Source organism: Gracilinanus agilis, chromosome 5, assembly GCF_016433145.1.
Source record: "Gracilinanus agilis isolate LMUSP501 chromosome 5, AgileGrace, whole genome shotgun sequence".
Taxonomy (NCBI): domain Eukaryota; kingdom Metazoa; phylum Chordata; class Mammalia; order Didelphimorphia; family Didelphidae; genus Gracilinanus; species Gracilinanus agilis.
This window is the reverse complement of record NC_058134.1, coordinates 149,643,607-149,668,982: the sequence shown is the minus strand read 5'-3', so window position 1 is coordinate 149,668,982 and position 25,376 is coordinate 149,643,607. Positions and strand designations below refer to the sequence as shown.

Genomic DNA, 25,376 nt, shown 5'->3' with positions numbered 1-25,376 from the left:
TTTGAGGGAATAAGAATGACAATGAAAACAATGATGTAACAACAGCTAGCATTTATACAGCACTTTTACAATGATCTCATTTTATTTACTATGGGAGGTAGGTGCTATTATTATCACCATTTTTCAGTTTAGGAAACTGAGGCAAAGGGTCAGTGATGTCTTCAGGATCACACAGTTAATAAAGCGTCTGAGGCTTAGTTTAAACTGGCATCTTCCTGACTCCAAGCCTATTGTTCTATCTACTATTTTGTTAACAGAGACAACATGGTTTGGTGTACCTGACCTCTGAGACATTAGACCTGGGTTCAAGTTTTGTCTCTGATACATACTGACTGTGCAAGTCTAGGTGAATCACTAAACCTTTCAGTTCCCCAGGTAAGTAGCTGCTGACCTGAATTAGTAGTTTCTTTCCCAGAAGTTCTTTATACTAACAAAATCACAGGTATAGAGCTCCCCTAACTTCAATAACCCAAGGAAGTTTCTTAGCATAAATCATTTCATTTGATCCTCCCATCAGCCCTAGGACGTATAGGAAGGATTACTGTTCCCATTTTAGAGATAAGGAACTAAGACGAAGATGATGTAAGTGACTTGTCCAAGATCAAATAGCCTGTAAATGCAGAACCAGGACTTGTGTCTCTAAACCTCGACTGCAGGGCTACATCCAAATAAGTATCCGCTACAATGTGATGATGAAGCACAAGACAAAACAATTCTTTTCTAGCTCGGGGCCAAGGCCAGATGTCAACTGTGACACTATAATCTGAAGCATGAAACAATAAGATCCTTTTCCTTGTATTGCTCACTTTTTAGGATTGGTAGATTGCACTGCTCTCTAGGAACTCACAAGGAGGAAACTCTTTCCTTGAAGGGATATTGGTCCCTGCTTGGTAACTTAGTCTCGTCTTTTCTTTTCTCTTTAAACACTTACCTTCTGTCTTAGAAAATCGATACTAAGCATCAGTTCCAAGATAGAAGGGCAAGAGCCAGGTAAGCAGTGACGCTAGCCAGTGAGGGCTGGCTCTTTATTCCAGGACACCATACTACTCCTATTATTAGTCATATTAGATTCTACGAGCCTTAGGTTCCCTATAAAATAGTCTCTGGATGTCATGGTCACAGGGAGCTCTTACCTCTTTCTTTCCTACCCCAAACTCCTTTCTGTCTTAGTAACAACTTTAAGACAGAAGGGCAAGGGCTAGGCAAACGGGGATGAGTGATTTGATCAGGGCGACAGAGCTAAGAAGTATCTGAGGTCAGATTTGAACCCGGGTATTATCCACTGTGTCACTTAGCTGTCCCAACTCTTCCTTCTTTCTACCATAATCTTTACTAGGTGTAGTCCTGCCAAATATCTGTAATGTCTTTTCTAAGTAAAGTTGACACCGCAGACCAAAAGGCATATGCTTTAGGCTTTCTTCCTCCTCATACTCCACAGTGGTGCTGAATCATATGGAGGTATCTATCTTCTTTTACGAACCACCAAAAAAAGGGCAGGGGGGGTGGTGGTCATTCTTAACCCTTAAAGCTGCTTTTGCTGGGTATAGCGGATTCCATCTGGACTCAGGAGACCTGCTTTAGTTACTTATTAGCTGATCTGACCTTGGGCAAGTCATTTCACCTATGCCTCAGTTTCCTCATCTGTAAAATGGGGATGATAAGAGCACGTACCTCCTAGACCTGTTGCAAAGTTAACATGAGATATTTGTAAAGCATTTTGCAAACCTTAAAGCCTTCTATAACTGCTAATCATAGCTATCACTATTATTATCTTTTCTTGGGCCCCAAGTCTTAGAAATGCTATTTTTCATAAGGATTATTTCTTCCAAGGAGCATTAGAGAACACAAAGAACAGAAATCTATAAAACAGAAAACAGAAAACGAATTCTATGCTCTACAAGGAGGCACTGCTCACAGAAAGCTGCAGTTAGTCTGTATATCAGTAACATTTACTGGTTCAACAGGAAGGTCTCCCATACCTTTCACAGTTATGACCTGAAGTATAGTCCTGGCAGCCGAAACATTCCCCTGAAATGGGATCACAGTCATCTGCATGTCCATTGCATTGACAAGGCTGGCAGCTGGGGAAGCCCCAGTAGCCAGGGAGGCATCGGTCACACTGCCGGGTATAGATCCCTTGGAAACAGTGACACTGGCCAGTAACTGGGTCACAGAAGGCATTGACGGAACCTTGCACGTGGCAGTCACAAGCTGAGAAAATAAAAAAGTAAAAAAAAATCTTAGAAAGAATTACTTTAAGTAGACAGAAAAGCTACCATCACCATTGTCCCTAACATGCCATACTAGGATGCTTTAAAGGAGGCACTGAGGTGGCACAGCAGCAGGCCTAGAGGTGGGAGGTCCTGAGTTCAGATATGACTTCAGACACTTATTAGCTGGGTGACCCTGGGCATGTCACTTAACTCCAGTTGTCTAGCCCTTGCTAATTCTGTCTTGGAACTCATACTTAGCACTGATTCTAAGACAGAAGGGAAGGGCTTGTTTTTTTTTTTTTTTTTTTTTAAAGAGGCATTAAAAGAAGGGAAAGGAATAACTACTATGTACTAGGCACTGTGATGAATGCTTTTACAAATATCACCTTATTTGATCCTCACAACAACCCTGGAAGGCAAGTGCTCTTATTATCCCAATTTTGCAGTTGAGGAAACTGAGGCACACAGGGTTAAGTGACTTGTCCATGGTCACACAGTTAGTGTTTGAGGCTGGATTTGAACCCCTAGGATGCTATCCACTGTACCACCCAGCTGCCTCAAAGTAATCAGGGGGATATTTACCCAGGAAAAGAGAAAACTTTGGGGGAAGTGGAGAGGGCTAAATAGGACAGCAATTTTAAAATATTTTAAAGATGGTCATAAAGCAGAATCATCAGATTTGTTCTACTAAATGCAGAGGCAAAACTAAGACCCATGGCTGGAAATGACAGTCAGGCAGATGTAGGTTTTACATAAAGAAAAATGTCTAACAATTAGAGCTGTCTAGAAATGGACTAAGCCATCTTGTGGGTTGGGAAGTTACCTGGCTCTGGAGGATTTTAAGTGGAACCTGAACGATCCTTTCTGGGCATCTTTTTAGAGAAGATTCATGAGCTGGGCAGGGTTTAGACTCAGTGGTCCTTCCCAATGCTAGTAGTTTATGATTCTACCAAAAGCTGGCATACATAATTTAACAGGGCTTTGCATGGAAACAAAAATAAATGGCCTGTTTGGGGGGGTGAAAAGCATCTTTTTTTGGAAAATAACATCTGGCATGAATCAATTAATCTTACTGAATAAAAGAAAAAGACATTTAAATCTTTCCCAAGTAACTTACGTTTGCATCCACTGGGGCCAAATCCAAAAGTGCCAGGGGCACATCTGTCACATGTTCTTCCAACAACGTTAGGGCGGCACTGGCACTGGCCTCCGTTAGGGTCACAGACAGAACTTAAGGAGCCCTGAGGATCACACTCACAAGCTGAAAAGCAGAGAGAAAGAATTTATTAAACAAATGAATTGCTCCTAAAAGAAATCAGCATGCTGTATTACAAATTTCTTCTATTCCATTCCCCTGCATCAGATTGCCCTGATTTTTTTTCCCTTTTGGTGGTGTTAGAAAGCTGCATTTGAGGATATCACCTCTTCACTGATGAAGAAGATGGAAAAACAGGGCTGAAGGACTTCTACAAGGCATTCTAGGAACATCCTCATAAGGGCAACATTCCTAGGTCCCTGGTTACTTCTTCCTTGTCTTCCTCTTCCTGCTGAAAGCCCACATATCACAGGCTAGCCCTAGATAACCGATCAAAGGTCTGCCAGGCTTAACTTTGACCTTGTATTAAAAAAAAGAAAAAAGGTTCCAACCCTTTGGAATTCTTTCGCCGAAACACTTATTCCCAAAAGTTCTAAGTTAAGTCTTTGGGACTTCACCATTAAAACTCACTTTGGAAAAGTCCTTCAATGGTCCTAAACCATTGAAAAACATGAAGAATAAGGAGAAAGGGGGGGAAAAAACCATGTAAAAAAATCCTGGTGTCTTGAGAATCCACCACCTTTGCATTTGATGTGACTTGTGCTTATATAAGTGACAGATACAGTGCTAAGCCGGCCGGGCTGAAATCTGTGATCTCCCTGGTAGGGACCTCACTGTGCTGAGTGTACTTTCCAACAGCAGCATTGTCAGCAGCTACTTTCTTTCAGCTTATAGCAATGTGTTCGCTAGCTCAGCAAATGAAGTGGCCAGCACCTACCCAATCCGGACTGGTGAAGCAAGGCAGAAATACTGAAGATAATGTTCCTGCACACGTCTGTCATGGGCGTTTTCACAACACTTCTGCTATTTTCCAAACACCGGTATCTCTGAAAGGTCTCCCAGGCACTGTTCGTAATCACACCGTCTCCTGAGCCTCCAACAGTGAATATATCCAGGGACTTACAATAAGGCATAAGAACCAGCTGTGAGGAAAAAAAAAATAATGCTTGAGGTGCTTTCTTATCTTAGTGTACTACTACTGGTTTTCAAGAATTTGCTTTTCCAGTAGAGAAAACCAGAAATCTTGGTTCCTTCATTCTGTTTCATTGCAAATATCTTTTTTTACCAACTACAAATGTTTATTAAGCCTGTACTGTGTGTGCCAAGTACTGTGCTAGGTACCAGGAGAGATAGCAAGTTTAAGGAGATACAGTATGAGTCTAACATTGATAACGGTAATAGATAATATTAAATAATTGCACTAGACCATTGCAAAACAAAGTTTTATTGAAGGCACATTACAGAAATCCAAGTTGATGCTACGTCTCAAGAGATTTATGAAACATTCCTCATATATTTGTAAATATTAATTATAATATGCATATTGTATATTATCTATAATATACTTAGGGCATTAGACTGACTGAAAGCTAGGTGTATAGAACGCAAAGCCTAGAGTCAGGAAGACCCGAATTAAAATTCAGCCTCAGACACTTTCTTAGCTGTGTAGCCCTGGGTAAGTCACTGAGCCTTTATCTCAAGTTCCTCATTTGAAAAATGATCATGATAGCATCTGCCTCCCAGAGCTGTTGCGAGGATCAAATGAAAAAATAATTGTAAAGAGCTTAACCCAGTGCCTGGCCTACAGTGCTATATAAATGTTACTGATTATTAGTAAAATTATTTATTAAGCATTATGATGAGCTATGTACTGTGCTAAGACTTGGGAAAACCAATGAAAAAGGAAACCACGGGAATACAAAAATAGCCCCTTGGTCCTCAAGGAACTTACATTCTAATAGAAGTATAGGATTTAAATGAATATCCAATACTCCGAGCATACAGTGAAGGAAGGGGGGACCCAGAAGCCAGCAAGAGGCATTTTGGTCCAAAAGTTACAAAAGATGGTGAGTGGGGCCAAAAAAGGAGTGGGCATTCCACTTCTTTTCATGCAATGGCAAGATTTTTAGAACGAGTAGTCTCATGGCTTTCTGAGGCAGACAAAGGGAAAAATTTCAATTTCATGGGACGCTCTCAGTTTTCTGACTCCATCCTAACTGAGGTCAACAACCCAGTTTTTGCCTCTTTTCTGTTTGCCAGAAATATCTTTCACTTACTGAATCAATGAGGGTGTACGGGCTCTCTACTCCACTGTCGGAGGAGGTGTACTGGGGCAACTCCAACCGCACTGTGTAATTCACCCCCTTCTCAAAGCACACAGGACGTGGAAGGACCACGTATCTATTCCAGAACAAAACAAATGTTAGTTTTAGGGGTTTTAAACACTGTTTGGTATATAGGCTCTCAAATTATTAGTGAAAACAGTAATCAAATGGACCACACAATGGAATTAAGGGTGGAGAACCTCCCTGGCATATTATAATTCTATGGGGAAGAAATGGCACCACTATTAGAACTGACCTTGATCCTGGCGACAGTGATACAACCTGGTTGTCATCATCAGGAACAGTGTTACCACATCGGCTACTGGTGGGAATCTTTCCAGGACGCTGTACGGTGATGACAGCTTTTTCCCAGTGATCTGGTAACTACAGCAATTTTTAGCACTCGTGTTAGCCCAATGCTATTTATAGGAGGTTCTGAACAAATCATTTGCCAAATCAAGAAAGACAAACATTTTTAGACACCTATGGGTTTAATTCATTCCCATGGAACATCATGATTCCATGAAGAGGGGGCAGCTAGGTGGCTCAGGGGACTGAGAGCCAGGATCAGAGAAGGGAGGTCCTGGTTTCAAATCAGGTCTCAGACACTTCCTAGTGACCCTGGGAAAGTCACTTATTCCTCATTGCCTAGCCCATACCACATTTTTGCGTTGGAGCCAATATAAAGTGTTGATTCTAAATGGAAGGTAAGGGTAAGGACAATTCAAAGATCTTTAATAGTATTCCCCCTTTATGTACATACAATCTGAGAATTGTCTTTTACCTGTGGTTCATAGCGAATGAGGATGTCATACTCCATGGAATATGGAATATTGTCGATGAAAAATTCCAAATAGGCTCCTTCGGGTACTCTGACAAACCCAGCTCCAGTCCAAGAGGGTATGCGATCCTGAATATATTGTCGCTCCACTATGCTGACTCCCTTAAAAATTGGGGAAAAAAACAACAAATTACTTTCTGTCTGAAACGGAGTCAAATATAATATTCAAAGAGGGCAGAAAAATTTAAAGTCACTAAAACATCTTTTATTCCTATTGATTTCTTATAAAAAAAAATCTTTGCAAAATCAGGCTATCCCAAAAGTTTTACAGCAATTTAAGATTTAATGAACTTTAATAAGTTTGAACAGTACTAAGGCTCTGTGTAATGAAGAAAATTTCTCCTTAAATCTGTAGCTAGGATGGTTCTCTAGGACTTGGAGAGTGGTTGGGAACATCTCCCATAACACAAATAGGATAATATGATTAAAGGAAGAACAGAAAGAAAACTCCAGAGGCTAATTAGTGCTTCCTGTAGTTACCATTTGGAAAAAATATAAGCTACTCTTCCCTTTGACATCTGCAGGCTAAGAGACCCTGGGAAAGTCACTTAAATTCTCAGGGATCTAGGCCACTGGCATCAAAATCAAATAGAAATGGGAGCCAATAGACTGTGCATAACATTCCCTGAAGGCCACGTATTAACTCAGAAAACTATACATGCATATATTTCTTTCATATTAATATATCAGGAAATAAAAAGAGAAAATAAATTTTTGCTCATAAAAAAACAAAATATAATATATAGCCAAAAAATACACCAATACATTACATTAGATAGGAACTACACTTTAATCTGGCTCAGGTTGCACTTTAAGGCGTCATGGGTCCCACACGTGGCCCCGGGCGCTTTATGTTTGACATCTCCGCTCTAGGCAACTCTGAGTTTATACGTTTCAGAGAAGAAGCTTCTCTCTTGGTAGAGGGAGTATCCTCAGCTAGAAGTCTGCTATTGAAATGTAGCCCCAATCTCTTCTCTCTCCCTATGTCTGACTTCCAAATAGACTAGACTAAGGCTGAATCAGGCTATATGTTGCTTTATAACCAGCATCTTGATATCTCAAAGGGCAACATGGGAACAGGGCTACACTCATCTATTGAATCCAGTGACAATTTAAGTTTTGAAGCCCAGCGTCAGGTGTTACGGTGGATGGAGTGCTGAGCTCAGACTCAGGAAGGAGTCTTCCTGAGTTCAAATCTTACCCCAGACACTTACTAGTTGGGTGACCCTGGGCAAGTCACTTAACCCTGTTGGCTTCCATTTCTTCATCTACAAGATGAGCTGGAGAAGGAAATTGCAAACCACTCCAGTATCTTTGCCAAGAAAATCCCAAACAGGGTCATAAAAACTTGGACATGACTAAAATGACTGAATAAAAAAAAAAGTTTGGCCCCTGCTTTCAACATTTATGGGAAACCCAAAGAAGTAAATGCGATGAATGGTTTGCACAATCATACATGTCTATTTTATTGCCAACTCCTCTGTCTCAGAATCTGGGGTGCTACGTTACCAGCTGCTCTGCAAGAAAAGTGAAGAGGGTAATAGAAAAAAGCTGGGTTTGATTTAAGGAAATATATTAAAGATCACTGGAGATTATAGTGAAGGACAAATGGTGTGTTAAATGTGTTAAAATCTATTCCTGCCACTTGAGTAACTTGACTCAGTCAGCTTTAAAAACCTCAGTATCAGCATTTTGATTAATTGGGGGCTTCTATTAGACTATAGAAAGGTAGGATGGGGTAGTGGACAGCACAAGCCTCAAATCCAAGAAGTCTGGATTCAAGTCTCATCTCTGATGCTTAATTATGGCTTTGTGACTCTGAGTCTCCTAACACCCTAGTGTTCTGGGCACCTAAGAGGACAATTTGAGAAAGCGTGTTGGGAAAGGGAGTCTCCTATCCCCCCAAATCATTAAATTGGATGGTCACTGAGGTCCCTCTGAGTCTCCATCGACTTCTCCCTCCCTCACTGAGCACTTTTCTACTTACGGGACCAAAGTGGGCTTCTTCCGCCTCATAAATGTAATGATCCAGGGTTGTGAAGTAATAACCAGATTCCACTTCATTGCACTGTCGACCGATCATGTGGGGCCTGCACAGACACTGGCCTGATTCTGCCGAGCAACTGAAAGAAAAGAGGGAAGTTATACTTCCTATATATGTTCAGACACTGAAATGTATTCATTAAAAGATGTTCTACACAGGTCTAGGATTCAAATCTGGCCTCAAGACTCTTCCAAGCTGTGTGATCCTGGACAAGTCACTTAACCCACTATTGCCTACCCTTACCACTCATCTGCCTTGGAGCCAATAAACAGTATTGATTCTAAGATGGAAGGTAAAGGTTTTTAAAATAAAAGATGTTCTACATTTCTTCTTAATAATGATGACGAAGAATAATAGTTAGCATTTATATGGTGCTTTAAGATTTGCAAAATACTTTACATAATGTTATCCCCACGATAATCCTATGAAGTAGGTGCTGCCATCAAGTCCATTTTACAGATGATAACATGGAAGCAGAGAAAAGGTTAAAAATAATAAAAACTAGGGACAGATAGATAGCTAAGTAGATAGAGAGATAGGCCTGGAGATGGAAGGTTCTGGGTTCAAATTTGGCCTTAGACCTCATTGGGTGATCCTGGGCAAGTCACTTATGCCTCATTGCTTAGCCTTTGCTTCTTTTCCTGCCTTAGAACCAATACATGGTATTGAATCTAAGACAGAAGGTAAAGGTTAAAAACAAAAATAATAATAAGAGCTAACATTTACATACTAGGTACTGTGTTAGGTGCTTTTCTGATTATTATCTCATTTGCTACAACTATCTCGGGAGGCAGATGGATTATTGTTCCCATTTTAGAGATGAAGCAACTGAGACAGGGAGAGGTTAAGTGACTTTCCTAGGGTAACAGGAATACTAATTTTCTGAGGCAGGATTCAAACTCAGGTTTTTGTGATTCTAATTAGGAGATATCCATCATGACACTGATAGGAAAATACTAGCTTTTCATTTACTTTCCATTTTTCTAAGGATTTTGTAAGGCTTCTGGATGAGTGACACTTCACCAGTTTCTGCCTATGCCTGCTCATTTACATATTCTTTTGTTTATTCCTATTCCCCAAGAACATAGTAAAATTGAATTGTTTCCTCTACCTCCTTCCCCTTTGTGTAGAACTGGATCATTTCCTCTTTACCCACCTCCCCCCTAACAAAAGTTCTACTCTGATGTCTTGCCACGGAGCTGAGAAGACCCTGAGTTTTTGAAGTCTCTGCCAATGGAGGGCAAGATCTGGCAGGTTCCACCAAGCTTTGACTACAGTCTTTGGGAACAGACAGTGTCTGCTCTCCAGAGACCAGTCCAGCTCAGTCTAGGCTCATCAAGATGTTGGTCATTAGGTGAATAATTCTATTGGCCATTGTGACCAGCATCTCTCTTTCTCAAATGCCATTAAAGGTGCAATTTGGAAATGCCACCTAAAACTTAGGCCAACCCGTGGAAACAAAACCTCCAGATCTTTCCTTAAGATATGCTTTAGACTAAGCAGTTTTTTCATGGGGTGGTTCATAACTGTGGTTCCTTAAAATTATCCAAAATAGCATTGCCACATTCCAGCTGTGCTCATATTCCTGTGCACCATGTAGGTGGTTGTTTTCCTAAAGGGATACAAGTTATTAACATCCCTTAACCAAGTCTCAGGAGAGGGAAGCTTGTTCCAATTAGAACCTAGGCCTCTTTTGGCACAGCATCCCCACAAAAGACATTTCTAACAGTTCAGGCATTAGACATTACATCATGAGTACAAGACAAAACCCTATTTCCCTTCCCAGCAGATGTGTGCAGAGGGAGAGAGAGGAAGAAGAAAAGGAGAAAGGAAAACAGAAACAAAGAGAAATAAGGAAGGAAAGGAGGAAGAGAAGGAGTGAGGAAGGGAGAAAAAGAGGGGAAGGAGGGAGGGAGGGAGGGAGAGAGAAAGGAAGGAAGGAAAGGAAAAGAGAAAGGGAGGAAGAAAGGAAAGAAGGGAGGGAAAAAGAAAGGAAGAGAGAGAAGAAGGGAGTAAAGAAGGGAGGGAGGGAAGGAGGAAGCAAGGAAGGGAGGGAGGAAAAAAAGGAAGGGAGGGTGGGAAGGAGGAAGGGAAGAAAGGAGAGGGAGAGAGAAAGGAAGGCAGGAAAGGAAGACTAAAAAGAAGAAAAATCAAATCCTCCATAAGCTAGTACAAAAAAGGAAAAGAAATTACTAGAATAAACATATAACAATAATAATTAGCTGGCCATTTATGTAGTACTTTGATGTTTGCAAAACTCTTTAAAAATACAGTATTATCTCATTTTTATTCTTACAACAACCCTGGGAGGTAGATACTATTATATTGCCTATTTTATAGATAAGAAAATTGAGGCTTAAGAGGTTGAGTTATTTGCCCAGAGTCTTACAACTAGTGAGTGTTTGAGACAGGATTTGAACTCTGGTTTTCCTGATTCTCAGTCAAACACTCTAACCATCATGCCACCTAACTACCAAATATTGAGAAGAATCCTCAGGTTGCTTTTTCTCTAATAATCTACTACTGGCATAAGTCATGAGAGTTTGATTATGTGGGCAAGGATGGCTGGTTAAGGATAGAAGCAAGAAATTTTCCCTGGATAAATCAATTGACTGTGTCGTAATAGTCACCCATCTCCTAAGGAGCAACAGTTTTAAGCCATCGCCCATTTTGAGAATACTTTTAAGTCAATTAATGCAGATTTTTGAGTGAACTCAGACTCAGTGTCATGACTTTAGCTACATCTCTATGTGGCTGACTCTTGGATTGACATCTCTTGCCATGGTCTCTTAATGTAAACTATAATTCCATATTTCTAGTATCTTCACTTGGATTTCCTACTGTCACCTCCAACACAGAATATATTTCTGCCTATCCCAAATGGGCTTCCATTTTTCAATAGTGATATGATACTACTAAAGCAATAGGATTTAAAGCTGAAAGGGCCAGTCAAACCTCCTCATATTACAGATGAGGAAGCTGAGTCTAAGAGAGGCTTTATGACTAGGAAGAATCTGAATTCGAGTTTTCTCAATTCCAAATTTAGCACTGTATCCAATGCAGCACCTAACTGCCTCTACCTCTCTATCACCAAGTTTTATCATTTGTCCCTTCTAAATTTCTCTTGGATTCATCTTTTCCTTTCTATTGTCATTATCATAATTGTTTTACTTTATGCCTAGATTCCAGCAGCTTTCTGACTAGAAAGCATACTAGACTTAAGAGTCAGATAATCCATGTTTGAGCCTTGACTCTCACAAATTATTAGTTATATGACTGTAGAGGCACCTCTGGAAGCCTCAACTTCATCACCAGCAAAATGGGAATAATAACAATCATACTACTTACTAAACAAGGTTCTCTTAAGGAAAAGTTCTCTATAAACTCTAAATAACATAATAATGTGAGCTATTATTATCAGAAAGGCAGACTGGTAGAATGAAGAGAGAGCAGCTAGGAAGTGACTAGTGAGCTTTCATTATAATCTAATTTTAAAAACACAATGAGATCAATATATTAAAATATTTTAAAAAATATATTTCCTAATCAAAACATCAATGGCAGACCAGGCTTCTATTTGAAAGAGCTTGCATTTTATATGTGGGATATACAAAGTATCATTCTGACGGTTTCTTTTCCTCAATATCTTTTTTCTCTCAAAGAGTCCGGATAAAAAGTCTGATATTACAGGGATATTCTATAAATCAAACAATGTAATTTAAGTGTCTTGGAAGAATCTCTCCAAATTGGTACACTTGGCTCCTTAGGATAAGAAAAGACTCTTCCTTCCAAAAGAGTCAGTATTATAGAATCAGAGAACTGGAAAAAATCTTAAAGGACTCAATCTGGCTTCTATCTTGCTGAAAAGGTAGGATTTCATTTTAATCATATTAGAGTTAAAAATCTTCTTTGCTTTCAAGGATCTTTCCAGGAAGACTTCTTTCACAATCTTTCTTGGTTAACAAATTCCAGTGTTAACCAAGTGTTCCTCTTTATTGGAGAGACTAGAATAGGGAATGGAGACAGAAATGAGGTATGAAAAGGAGATGAGAAGAAAGGGGCTTAGAGATAAAAGATTGAAGAGAGGGGAGAAAGAAAAAGAAAGAAGGGAAGAGAGGAGAGACAGAAAAAACAAGAGAGAAACAACCATGTGAGATAAGATGATTTGGTACATTTTTGTGGTTATGAAAAGACTCCAAAAGATTTGTATATATTGCTTTAACTTAAGAAGGAAGATTTTTATATGACAGTCATTTCATATTGGGCAATCAATTCCTAAATTAATGAACATGTGTTTCTGGGAGTCTCAAAGGAAAGAAAGCCAGAGAAAGCATCCAGTGTGGAGAGTAGTGGGAAGAGTGCTGGCGTTGGAGTCAGAAGCTGTTGTTTTGTTGTTCAGTTGTTTCAGTTGTGTCTGACTCTTCATGACCCCACTTAGGGTTTTCTTGGCAAAAATACTAGAGTGGTTTGCAATTTCCTTCTAAAGCTCATTTTATAAATGAGGAAGCAGAGGCAAATAGGGTTAAGGGAATTGCCTGGGGTCACACAACTAGTAAGTGTTTGAGGCCAGATTTGAACTCAGGAAGAGGAGTCTTCCTGACTCCAGACAGGGCACTCTGCACCACCTAGCTGCTGAGAGTCAGAAGCTATCTAAGTCTGAATCCTAGCTTGATAGTTTACTACCTTATATGACCTCGAAAAGGCATGCAGCATTCTGGGTTTGAGTTTCCAAAAATGTAAAATATGAAAGCTTGTCAAGATGATCTCTAAGACTACTTCCAGTTCTAAAATTTACACTCCTATATTCCTTTCAGTGTACCAAGAAGTTTGTGATCTCCCTTCTTTGTTTGGACATAATTATGCCATTCTTCTTCTCCCTCAGTGGTTTTCTAAGAACAGAAGTTCACACTGGACTTACAGATGCTACATCTTGTACTCAAAAATACTCCACAAGCTGTAATAGAGTAAGACCCAATTAAGAAGCCAAATAGAACAAGCTCATTCTGCATCACCTCCTCCCTTCCCACTAGACTACTATGAGCCTGAAAAACAAACTTGCAAAGAAGAGTCGGATTTTGTGGATAAGTCAAGCCTGCTCAATGAATAGAGAATCCTCCTGGGGGATGATTCTAGCGCAACAGGGAATTAACATCTGTTTCTTCTCTCATCAGTCACTTACACTATCTTTACCAGATGCTTCTTTTGTGGATTCCAGCAAGATACAGACTAGACAGAAACTCCCTTTTACTCTTAGAATCTCTTGAGGTTTTTTTTTATGACTCAGTTCAGGCACCACTTTCTACATGAAATCTTTCCCTATTCAAAGAAGACTTGGAAATGCCCAGGGGCAGTAAGGGTAGGTAGAGAGGTAGAGCTGTTTTCAAGGATTTCAAAGCCTGTTACATGGAAGAGAGGTTAGATTTGTGTGTGTGTGTATTTGGCCTCCTCAAAAGGCAGAACTTTACATAGGAAGCAAATTTAGGCTTGATGTATGGGGGGAAAACCTTCTTAAAACTTTGGTTACAGAAAATGGAATGAGTTGCCTTGGGGAGGTAGGTTAGTGGGATCTTCCCTCACTGAGGGCTTAAGCAAAGGCTAATTGAACGGATGCTATTTTGGGTGTTTGTTTTCCAGGTAGGGGTTAGACTAACTGGCCTCTAAGGCCCCTTCCAATCCTAAAATTCTGCAATTCTGTAGAGGACCACAAGAGTAGGGATGAAGCGCAGAAGCATGCCTTTCTCCAGGCTCCTTTTCTGTTCCATATCAATACTCTGGAATGAAGCCTTGTTCACCTTGAATAAGTGATGGTTCCTAATTCTTAGAAAGAGTAGAATTATAGAAAACTGGATATTTAAGATTTCCAACAAAGTTAGCTGGTAGTCTAATGGGAGTTAACAGTTGGTTAGTAGATTCAAATGTTGAAAATATTTTCCTATCAGATGACGGGCCCCCCTGTATTGTTAAGATCCACAAAGTAGATAGATACAATAATTCTCCATGGGTGAATGGTAACAGGAATATAATAAAATTTACTTACTTATTGTTTAATGATCCCCCTACATCACAGTCACAAGGTCGACATCCATCCAAATCGTTGCTTAAACCCCAGTGTTCTTGCTATAGAAAAAAAGTTTGCACAGTCTAAAGTAATCACACAAATAGTTCAGCAAGAGACAAGTGATGATGTACTTTGGCTGTCCAACCAGTTCATTTTCACTGTTAAAAGTGGGAAGCCAGAAAAAAAACCAAACAAACCAATGACTTATTTTTAAAATTAAGGGGGAACCCCCTTCCCCGAATTCCAGGAGGTCATGCAGGTTATGCATAATTGTGTGATTCTATCAAGTAGTTTATCTGGCCAATATTAACTAATAATTAATCTGAAGAAGCAATTAAGATGTGAATTCCACTCATTTGTACTTGTGTTTTCCTATTACGGAGAAAGAAAAGCTGGTAAGAATTTGATGGACTGATTAAGTTTTTAAATGTTCATTGACTTCTGGTTTAATTTCTGTACAAGTCAGATGGTAGGCTGACATATGGTAAGGGGAGGAAGGACTGGTATGGATCATCCCATTGGTTAACCTGGAGCATGAATTCAGGCTGCAAGAGAATTCTCCTCCCTGACTCAACAGCAGGTATTTACTTTGTTTTCCTAATCTTCAGGTTAAGAAGAGTGCTGCCTGTGACCCTGGGTATTATCTCAAGGACAAAGCAATTGTCTCCAAGGTCGAGCTAAATTTTCTTTTTAGTTCTTAAGAGACGTGCTTAAAAACAAAGAAGAGTTGTCTCACCTCAGTCAACAAAACCCAGAATGAAAAGGGGCAGCTTTGAGTCTAGAGAGAAAAAATAACCTCCCTGCCTCTTGAATAGAGCAAATGGATTCATTAATAGTTTCTTAGTATCTTTCAGATTCTAGGCAAAGGTTTTACCCTAGTGGTCTGTGGATAAAATAGAATCATAAAGATTAAAGGGACTTTAGAGATCTTCTCCCCTTAATCAGAAAAGGAGTTCATAACTGAGTCTGAGAGAAGTTAATTGCTTTAAGTCACATACTGAGGGGAGAGCTGAGTCAAGAAACTAAGTTTTCTGTTTCCCATTCTAATGCTATCGTCACTATATACTGTACTTCCTTTCCCACTTTGGCCCTCCTTCCTGGTGTAATAATTGCATCTATCAAAACATAGAGGTGATGGCGTCAATACAGCACAGGATTTGGAGTTAGGAAGACCTGGGTTTAAATCTGGCTTCAGAAACTTACTAGCTGTGCAACCATTGGGCACAAAGCACTTAATCTGCCTCAAATTCCTCATCTGTAAAATAGGGATAATAATAGCACCCATTTCCAAGCATTCTTTTTGTGAGGATTAAATGAGATATTTGTGAAGTGCTTTACAACCTTTAAAGTTCTATATAAAATGCTAGCTATTATTGTTATTATTTCTATGAATACTTTAGCCGATTCATTAAACCTGTGCCTCAGTTTCCTCTTCTGTAAGATTAGGTGAATAAACACAATTTCTAAAGTCCTTTTTGGCTCTAAATTTTATGATCCTATGTGTATTTCTCTTAATACCAGCATATTCCTTAGTGGAAAAAATGTCCAAAATCAAAATTCACAAACTCCACAATTTGCTACATTTTCCCCCAAAAAGCAGAAACCTACCAGACACTGATCACAATGTTGTCCTGTCACAAGACGTTTACAGTAGCAATATCCAGTCTCTGAGTCACAAGGGTTCCCTCCAGGGATAGTTCCCAAGGGATTGCAAGCACAGGCTTTATAAAATAAAATAAAACAAATAAACCAAATAAATCAATAAACCACTTTAGTTGCTGAAGAACATGAACGATTTTTAGCGAATGTGATTCTAGATCTAAAACTTCTGCTTCCTTTGCATATTGTACTTACACTGACAACCAAATGGATCATCGGCACTTAATCCATAGAATCCTTCTTTGCAAATATCACACTTCTCTCCTTCTGTGTATAATTTACACCGACACTGGCCAGCAATGAGGCCAGCAGAGAAATCAGTGTAGCGATCACATATCCCACCATTCTGAGAACCAGCCGGATCACATGTACATGCTAAAAAAAACCCAAAACATTGATAACATGGTGTTAATTATAGGAAAGACTACAAAAATGGGAAAGGATCTATTTGTACAAAAATATTTATGGCTATGCTTTTTGTGGTGGCAAAAAAAGGGAAACTAAAGGGATGTTCTTGGCTGAACAAATTGTGGTATATGATAGGAATGGAATATTATTGTGTTATAAGGAATAATGAACAGGATGACTTCAGAAAAAGCTGGAAAGATCTATGTGTACTGATGCAGAGTGAAATAAGCAGAACCAGGAAAACATTGTACACAGTAACAACAATACTGTAGAATGATCAAATGTGATAAACTTTGTTACTAAGTGCAATACAATGATCCAGGACAATTCTGAGGAATTTATGAGAAAAGAATGCTATCCACCTCCAAGGAAAGAACTGTTAGAATAGTAATATAGATAAAAAATATATGATTTATCACTTGTTTATCTGGATATATGTTTTGGTTTTATAAGATTATTCACTTACAAAAATGAATAATATGGAAATGTGTTTTATGTGACAATACATTGTGTAACCCAGTACAACTGCTTGTCAACTCTGGGAGTGGTGAGGGAAGAACAGAGGGAGATAACATAAATCATATAACTTTGGAAAACTTATGTGTAAATTTGTTATTAAAAAATAAAATAAAGATAAAACAAAAAAACAAACATTGTGCATGTGTGTATACAAACACATACTATCCCATTGTCTCCCCAAATCTTCCAAGAATGGACTAAAAATAGGGCTTGCCTAAAGTGTGAACTTCACCTCCTGGGGTTCCAAACATTGGAAGTAAGATAATAAAGCAATATTTGGAACTTGGTACAAGGCCCTTAAAGAAATATGCTTTTTCCTGGGTTAAATCCACTGCTGATGCCCAGATTATCCAAAATGAAAGAACACCTATGAAAGATAAACCCCGAGGACTGATGGTCTCCTACTTACCTTCACAGATGTTAGGGTCTCGGATATCTCTCTCTGGATGCTGATAGTAAAAAGGCTTGCATTGTTCGCAGTTCCTTCCCATTGTGTTATGTTGGCAATCATCACACACTCCTCCACTGATGTTTCCAGTTGCCAAGTAAACAGCCATATCAAAGTGACACGAGCCGGAGTGCTCATTACAGTTACATTCTGCAGAACAAGACCAGTAAGAAGATAAGGTTTAGCTTCCAAAGGGACATGTTCTAAAAAAATGTGAAAAGATGCTTTTTCCTACCTGTTAATGAAGAAGGGCTACATTTGAAATATCAGATTAGATATAAGAACCCCCCAAAATATCACCCCAGGAGTTTTTTTAACATATTAATGGTCAAACTGAGTTTCTTGATAGGTTATGTTCCTCTTTCAAACACAATAAGAATCAAACTATTTTGGGAAGCTTAAAAAGTATAAAATATATCTATTTGCTTTGTTTTGTTCAGGACTCGTGGCTTGATCGAAGGGAGTTCTCTAGAAAGGACACCTTCTCTGCCACCAGGGATTGGCAAGAATCAATTGGGAATGAAGGCAGTTATGTGGCTCAGTGGATTGAGAGTTGGGCTTGGAAAGTGAGGTCCTAAGTTCAAATCTGGCCTCAGACACTTTCTAAATATGTGACCCTGGGCAAGTCACTTAATCCCCATTTCCTAGTCCTTACCATTCTTCTGCCTTGGAACCAATGCACAGTATTGATTCTAAGATGGAAGGTGAGGGTTAAAAAAAAAGGGTAGATTGGGAGTTCTGCTTCTTACAGTCTTTGTCTAGGGCACCAAGTGGTTCAGTGAGTCAGTATGCATTAGGGGAGCCCCTTGGACCCAGGTCCATATCTCCATCTACTATACCCCACGGACTCTCACGCATAGTATAGATTAAGCTCAATTTTCTTCCCTGAGTGGGAGAGAAAGTAGAAAGTCACCTTGCAGAATTCCCCAAAGAGAACATGTGGGTTTCGGGTTGCCTTCTCCACTGAGGGGCATGGCTTTGGAGTCACAATGCGGGAGTTGCATTGCTCCTTTAGTATCTAGCATAGCGTCTTGCATTCTCAATAAGGGATATAGATTGGACCTCTGATTTCACTGATGTAGGGAACTCTTGGATGAAGAGACTCCCTCTGTCGATGCGAGCTGGCTCTGTCTCTTTAGCTTTCAGCCTTGGAGAGCTGCCTAAAGCAGTTGGGTCAAACTCCACCAGAAATGGGGCCATTAAACCATATAGGAAACAGTTTGACTTAGAAAGCCACAGAGTAACATTATCTATATTGTACTGTGGTTTTTAAACATTTTTGTTAAACATTTCCCAATGATATTTCAATCTGGTTCAGCAGGGATTATTCTTATTTGATACCTTTGGTCTCAAGCATATGGATGCTAAATAAAGTCACAGAGCCCTTATTCCTCAGAGATAGAACTTGAATCCAAGTCTCTGATTCTGGACCAGTTCTCCAGCCCTTATACTCATTGTCTCTATTAGCATATAAACATCATAGAATAACATATTATAAAAATGACACATGCAAGAAGGTGAAAAGATGTATATGAAATAACAAAGCAAACAAAGCCAGAAAAGCATTATATATCAATTAGGTGGTATAGTGGATAGAGTGATGGGCCTGGAGTTAGGAAGTCCTGAGTTCAAATTTGGTCTTTAGCTGCATGACATAACCTCTGTTTGCCTCAGTTTCCTCATCTGTAGAATAAGGATGATAATAATAGCACCTACCTCACAGTGTTGTTGTGAGGATCTAATGAAATAATAATTGCAAAGTGCTTCATATACTGCTTGGCACATAGAAGGTATTATATAAATGTTAGCTATTATCATCATCATCATCATCATAATTATTATTGTATAAAGAAAAATATGCATATATCTTTGACAAGGGTCAAGAGAGAACATAAAGAGGACATTTTCTTAGTGAAAACTTTTTTAAATTAAATTCTGATTATATTGACAACATCCTGGTTAAATTATGATGTCAGAGTTCCATTTGGGTCTTTTTGACTTGGCTTTGGGGATTTTTTTGGTTATTCGAAAGTTCATATTAAAAATCAAAACAAACACCAGAATCCAATTTTTTCTCCTTTCATCTTTTTGGAACTTACTTTTGCAAGCATTACTATTACGCCCTTCAGCTGGCCGCCAAGGTAAATCGTGGTAGAAGTCCATGCACAATTCACAGTTTAAACCTTTGGTATTATGCCTGCACATGCAGTGTCCATGAACCTGGAAAAAAATGAGAGAAAAACCAAGATGTTAAGAGTGGAAGCCCTCAGGGGACAGTGTCTTTGAGAATTCATGAGAGCAGCAGATGCTTTCTTAAATTGTTCTCTATTCTGAAACATGAAAGCAAACTCAGGAAAAAATGAATTAGTAAATCATTTTTGTTTTAGCCAGTATTACTTACAAAATTTGGGCTTTTATTATTTTTTTCCCCAAGAAGTCAGCAAAAAAAAAAAAAAGAAAACCCAATAGATATGAGTGCACAGGCCTCAATACAAACATGCATATTTAGGAGAAGAGGCACCTTGAACTTTAGATATAGTTTTCATACTTCTGGACTAACTGTGCCTCACAAATGCCATGGAGATGTTGATCTCTAAAACCCTGGGATTAAAAGTCCATACTTGTCATTTTCATGTTTATGTACCTGAAAAATTTATAAACTTAAAAATAGTGAGGAGACACAAACATTTCTAAAGATGAATCATTTGGGAAGTCCCCAAAATTAATTTTATTTTGAAGAGAAAAGTCTTATACTGGATCATTTGTCATCATGACACAGCAAGGCCCATTTAAAACTCCATGTGTTACATAGATATGAGTGCAATCTATAAGGCATGCTCACACACTGGAAATGCATGGCCTATAGCAGTTACTATGAATTCAAGATGGAGGTAGTTTCATGCTGGATTCCATCCAGGTTGGTGCTTGAAGTAAAAGGAAGAGGCAATTACAAGATAGCATTTATACCAAGTGTGTCTGCATTGGCCTCTTCATTTCCTACCCAAATGTATTTCTCTGGAGTTCTCCAACATTCCCCCCCAAAACCACATCATCTGGTAAGATCCTTCACAGTACCATCTCCCCCTCTGACTGGGAAGCACTGGGAAGAGCTCTTCTTGCAACCTCCATTTGTGAGGGGGCCATCTCTATTTCCCACCAGGCTGCTCTCCTTTGGATTTTTCTATCATGCCCATCTAGCCAGCCTTCCTTCCTTCCTTCCTTCCTTCCTTCCTTCCTTCCTTCCTTCCTTCCTTCCTTCCTTCCTTCCTTCCTTCCTTACAAAGGATTTTAAACAAGAGCATAGGGAATCCCCTGAAAAAGGACCAGAGAATGGGACACTGACAGAAGGAACCTTGAAAATGATTAAAATGGTACAACCAGCCCAGATATGGCAATGCTAGAGACCTGAAGACCCAGGGGTTCTGAGGTCTATAGCACTCTGTCCTGAGATGCCATAAATGACTCTGAAGATCCAGCACTCTGAATTTCAAAGATCCAAGAGGACTTGACCTCAGGAGGAGGAGGGAAGTGTAGGAACCCAGGTGACAGAGATAGAGAAAAAGCAGGGCTAATCATGCACCCCTAAAAGTATAGCAGGGGACAAAGGCCTATCTGGCTCTGGAACAAGGCCCCCAATTTAGGAATTGATGAGCAAACACAAAAAGTTTTGGCTTCCTATAAAAAAATTTAATAGCTCAGAGACACCCCAATATCCAACCAAGAAGAAATTAACTCAAATTTCTTCATAAATTCAAAGGAAAAAAATAGATTTTCTACCAGGAGTACATGGATACCTTAAAGAATTGAAGTAATAGATTTTTTTAAAGCCCTTGAAAAAAAAAACACAAGAAAAAGAAAAGTTTAGAATAGAAAGTAGTAAATGTTACCATAACAGACTTCTTGAGAACTAGAATAGACCAACAGAAATCAATTATTTCATGAAACAGGAAGACTTTTGAGAACAAAACGTAAAATAATGGGAAAAAATTTACAAGAAAATGGAAGGTATCCTCTTACAAAAACAACCTGAAAAGGAGGTCAAGGAGTGATAATTAATCATCTGACTCTGAAAATCACAATTTAAAAATCCTAGATACATTATTCAAAGAAATCATAAACACTGTCCAGATTTATTAGAACCAGAGGGCAGGGGGCAGCTGGGTAGCTCAGTGGATTGAGAGTTAGGACCTCGGTTCAAATCTGGCCTCAGACATTTCCCAGCTGTGTGTCACTTGACCCCCATTGCCTACCCTTACTACTCTTCTGCCTTAGAGCCAATACACAGTATTGATTCCAAGATGGAAGGTAAGGGTTTAAAAAAAAAAAGAACCAGAGGGCAAAGGAAAAATAGAATTCACTGATCATCTCCTAAAAGAACTCTCAAAAGAAAAATTTCCAAGAATATCATAATCAGAATCCAGACCTTTTACATAAAGAAACAAAAAAAGACTTCAAGAAGCCAGAAGAAAAGGTTCAAGTACCAAGGAACCATAGTCAAGGTCACATACAAAACCTGAAAGTTTTCACTAAAACAAGAGATCTTGGAATACAATATTTCAAAAGACAAAAGTTATGTAGCCTTGCAAATAAGAATAACTTGTCCTAAAAAGCTGAGTATAGTCTACAGGAAAAAAAATGGATCTTTAATGGAATAGAAGATTTTCTAATATACTGACAGAAGGACCAGAGCTGAATAGGAACTTTGAAATATGAGAATCCAGAAAATTCTAGCAAAGTAAAATGATTCTCTCACTTGTAAGGATCTGCTGTATATGAATAAGGAATGATGCTATGATGAGGGAAAACAAGAGTCTCCTTAGAACTTTAATGTTTTCAAAGAGTACTGAATGTTAAATAAGGAAAACAAAGATCTGAACTGGTTCTCTTCAGATCATTTTCAGTTGCTAAGTTGAAGGGAAAGTAATAGGAATACCCTAGTGGAAAAAAAGGAAGAAAGGGTTAGAAACTTGCTATTTCTTATAACTTGGGTATGTGAAGAGTATTCAGATATAGAGGAAGGGATAGGGAAGAGTGAATAAAAGATGATCAAATTCTCTCTTACATGAAACAGATAAAAGAGGGTCATGTACACAGGTTTGGGGTAGAAATACATCAAACTCAATAGGTACACAGCTGGGGATAGGGTAGGGGAAGGGGAAAGTAATATTAGAGAGGGAATGTTTATAAACTTCCTGATTCCAAAAAATGAATTAAAAGTTTGAAAAAGTGAGCAGGAGACTAGGGGGATGGGAACATCTATCAATTGAGAAATAGCTAAACAAATTGTGGTATAAATGCGGTTCTTTTTCCATGAGAAATGAGATGATTTCAGAGAATCTTTGGAAAAAATTAGAGTAAAAATAGGACAAATTTAAACAATGACAACATTGCAAAACTTGATAATTCTGACCAAAGCAATGACTAACCATAGCTTTAGAGGCCCAATGATGAAGCATATTACCCACCTCTCCCAACAGAGAAGTGATGGTCTCGAGGCGCAAGAGATATGCATTTTTAAAAATAGCCACTGTTTGGATTTTTTTTTACTTTGTTATTGCTTATGAGGATTTGGGGGGGGGGGTTCCTGTTTTTAATTAGGAGTGAGGGAAGGAGGGCAGCAATGGTAATGCCAAGAAAAAAATGATAAATAAAAAGGAGGGTTATTAAAACATTTTTCGAAATGCACATGGAAACACAGACAAGCAAGGCAATTTTGGAATCAAGAGGTTGAATTTACTATAATTTTTTTTTAAAGGCAAGAGGTATAGAATAGAGATACAGTTTCATATACAATCTTTTTTGGGTTCTACTCTTATTATAGAAATGTTTGTGATTCTTGCATGCTTGTTAAGCTCAGAATTTTAAAAAAATCACACATGCATTTCTGAAATAACAGTTATGATAGAAATAAAGAGAAAAGGCAAAAGTTGGAGCAGTGTTGTTGTATGTTTGATATTTCATTCAACTCTCTTTAAAAACAACACACCAACAAACCACAAAAAACTGTCTCCAAACACACCAAGTTTGCAGAATCTCCTCACCACATTTTATATCCACCATTTAGAAAACCTCAGTAATTGCCAATTCAAAAAACAATGTTAAAATATCAGGGAAGAAGAGAAAAAGAAATAAAATAAGGAGGAAACCAAGAGGAGGAAAAGTCCAATATATCTGCTCTACAGTATTCTCACATGAGTTAAATATCCTCTCTCTCTCTTTCAAAGGATGATTAGTTTATGGCCTCCAGCATTAAGATTGGAATGTTTGTGGTTTTTAATATTTCCTAACATAAATGCAGACACTATTGTAATTTCAATATCCTTCTAATCTTTGTTGACTAAAAATGTCTACTTCTGCTATAGCCTGAAGCAACAAATCCCAAGAGTTAATTTGCTTTTATCCACTAGTAAAAAGCTAATACTAAGAAATAAAAACACATATCCACTGCCAGCCCTATCTGGGAAAAAAACCTGGCAGGAGGTTACCAATGGTAAGATTTAAAACCTAAAAAAGTAAAAGGCTTAGAAAATGTTATAAAAAGTTTAAACCAAATTATAATTAAAAGTTATAAAATCCATTTGTAGTGAGGCTTTAACACCAGAGTGTTTCCATTTTCTAATTAAAACTAAATTTTTAAAGATGGCAAACATACACTTACCATTCCTTCAACTTCTTCACTGTGACCATCCACTGGAGCACATTCACTGGCATGTCCATAACAGAAACAATTTCCACGAACCACCATATCATAAACTGCATAATAGTACTTCTCTCTGATTTCCATTCTGGAATCCAACAGGTTATCTCCCAAAGTGTGCAATTTGACAAATTTGATTCTTAAGTTGGTGATTTTTAAGAGATCTGTGACATAATCCAAGAACACATAAGATTGGTTGATAGTGACAATATTAATCTGACTTTTATGATTTTTGTGGTTTACAAAATTATTTTATACATTATCTGATTTGGTTAAGAAATTGAGTCCTTTTTTGGGCTACATATTTGTCCCTCAGTTTCCCATTCCTGGAGAGAAAGGCAAATAAACTGAAATTGCTATTAAAACCTTACGTTTTCTCCCATAATTATATGACCAGTATAAGAAAAACATAACACAACTTCTCATTGGCTGGCAAAAGGAAGGATAGTGTTTTTATAATTAAATCCAAATGTTTCTCCTGTGATATGTGGATATGTAAACAAAGACATGTAAAGAGAAGTGTAGCAGAGGTCAAGATACACAGGAATGTCACTTCCTGAGCTCCTAAAGCCATTTAACATGCACTTCACTGAACAACATATAACTGATTTAAACCAGTACCCTAATGCTATATGGGGATCCCAAAGCAAAAAATATCTACCTTCATGAGAGAAACTTTCATTCAGGCTGGAATGTATATGCAGTAAGAAAAACATATCCAGGCCTGCTGGATATGTTTTTGTAATTTCAATATCCTTCATTATTATTGCATCATTATAAAAAAAAAAGCAATTCTAAGCCTACTTTTGTTAAAGCACATCTACAATAGCTACAATTTGCAAATTTTCTTTCCCATGAAAAAATTCAAAGCATTATGAAAATTCGCCACCAAAATTCTATTCCTTTATCTCTTTGGGAGGTGGTGTGTAAGCTCTGGCAGACCTTATAAAGGTGCATTTTGAGGATAGTCCTGACCATGAACTTGGCTGTGGGAGAACTGATGCAAGTAAATTCAGGAAGACCAATTACCAAAAGCTTAGCTTTCATGTGACAAATTTTTGGCCATATC

General features: G+C 38.5%; 1 protein-coding gene across 1 annotated transcript in view; it reads right to left on the bottom strand.

The window, feature by feature from the left end:
• Positions 1-25,376, bottom strand: part of LAMB1 (laminin subunit beta 1) — a 91,988-nt gene that overhangs the window by 50,351 nt on the left and 16,261 nt on the right. The window contains exons 7-19 of the mRNA XM_044678522.1: positions 24,269-24,471; positions 19,710-19,830; positions 17,572-17,760; positions 16,431-16,610; positions 16,185-16,297; positions 14,556-14,635; positions 8,462-8,597; positions 6,418-6,576; positions 5,890-6,017; positions 5,586-5,709; positions 4,247-4,451; positions 3,331-3,474; positions 1,980-2,211 (exon numbers count right to left, since the gene is read on the bottom strand). Of these exons, the coding sequence (XP_044534457.1) occupies positions 1,980-2,211; positions 3,331-3,474; positions 4,247-4,451; positions 5,586-5,709; positions 5,890-6,017; positions 6,418-6,576; positions 8,462-8,597; positions 14,556-14,635; positions 16,185-16,297; positions 16,431-16,610; positions 17,572-17,760; positions 19,710-19,830; positions 24,269-24,471 (2,014 nt within the window). The remainder of the gene's footprint in view (positions 1-1,979; positions 2,212-3,330; positions 3,475-4,246; positions 4,452-5,585; positions 5,710-5,889; positions 6,018-6,417; positions 6,577-8,461; positions 8,598-14,555; positions 14,636-16,184; positions 16,298-16,430; positions 16,611-17,571; positions 17,761-19,709; positions 19,831-24,268; positions 24,472-25,376) is intronic.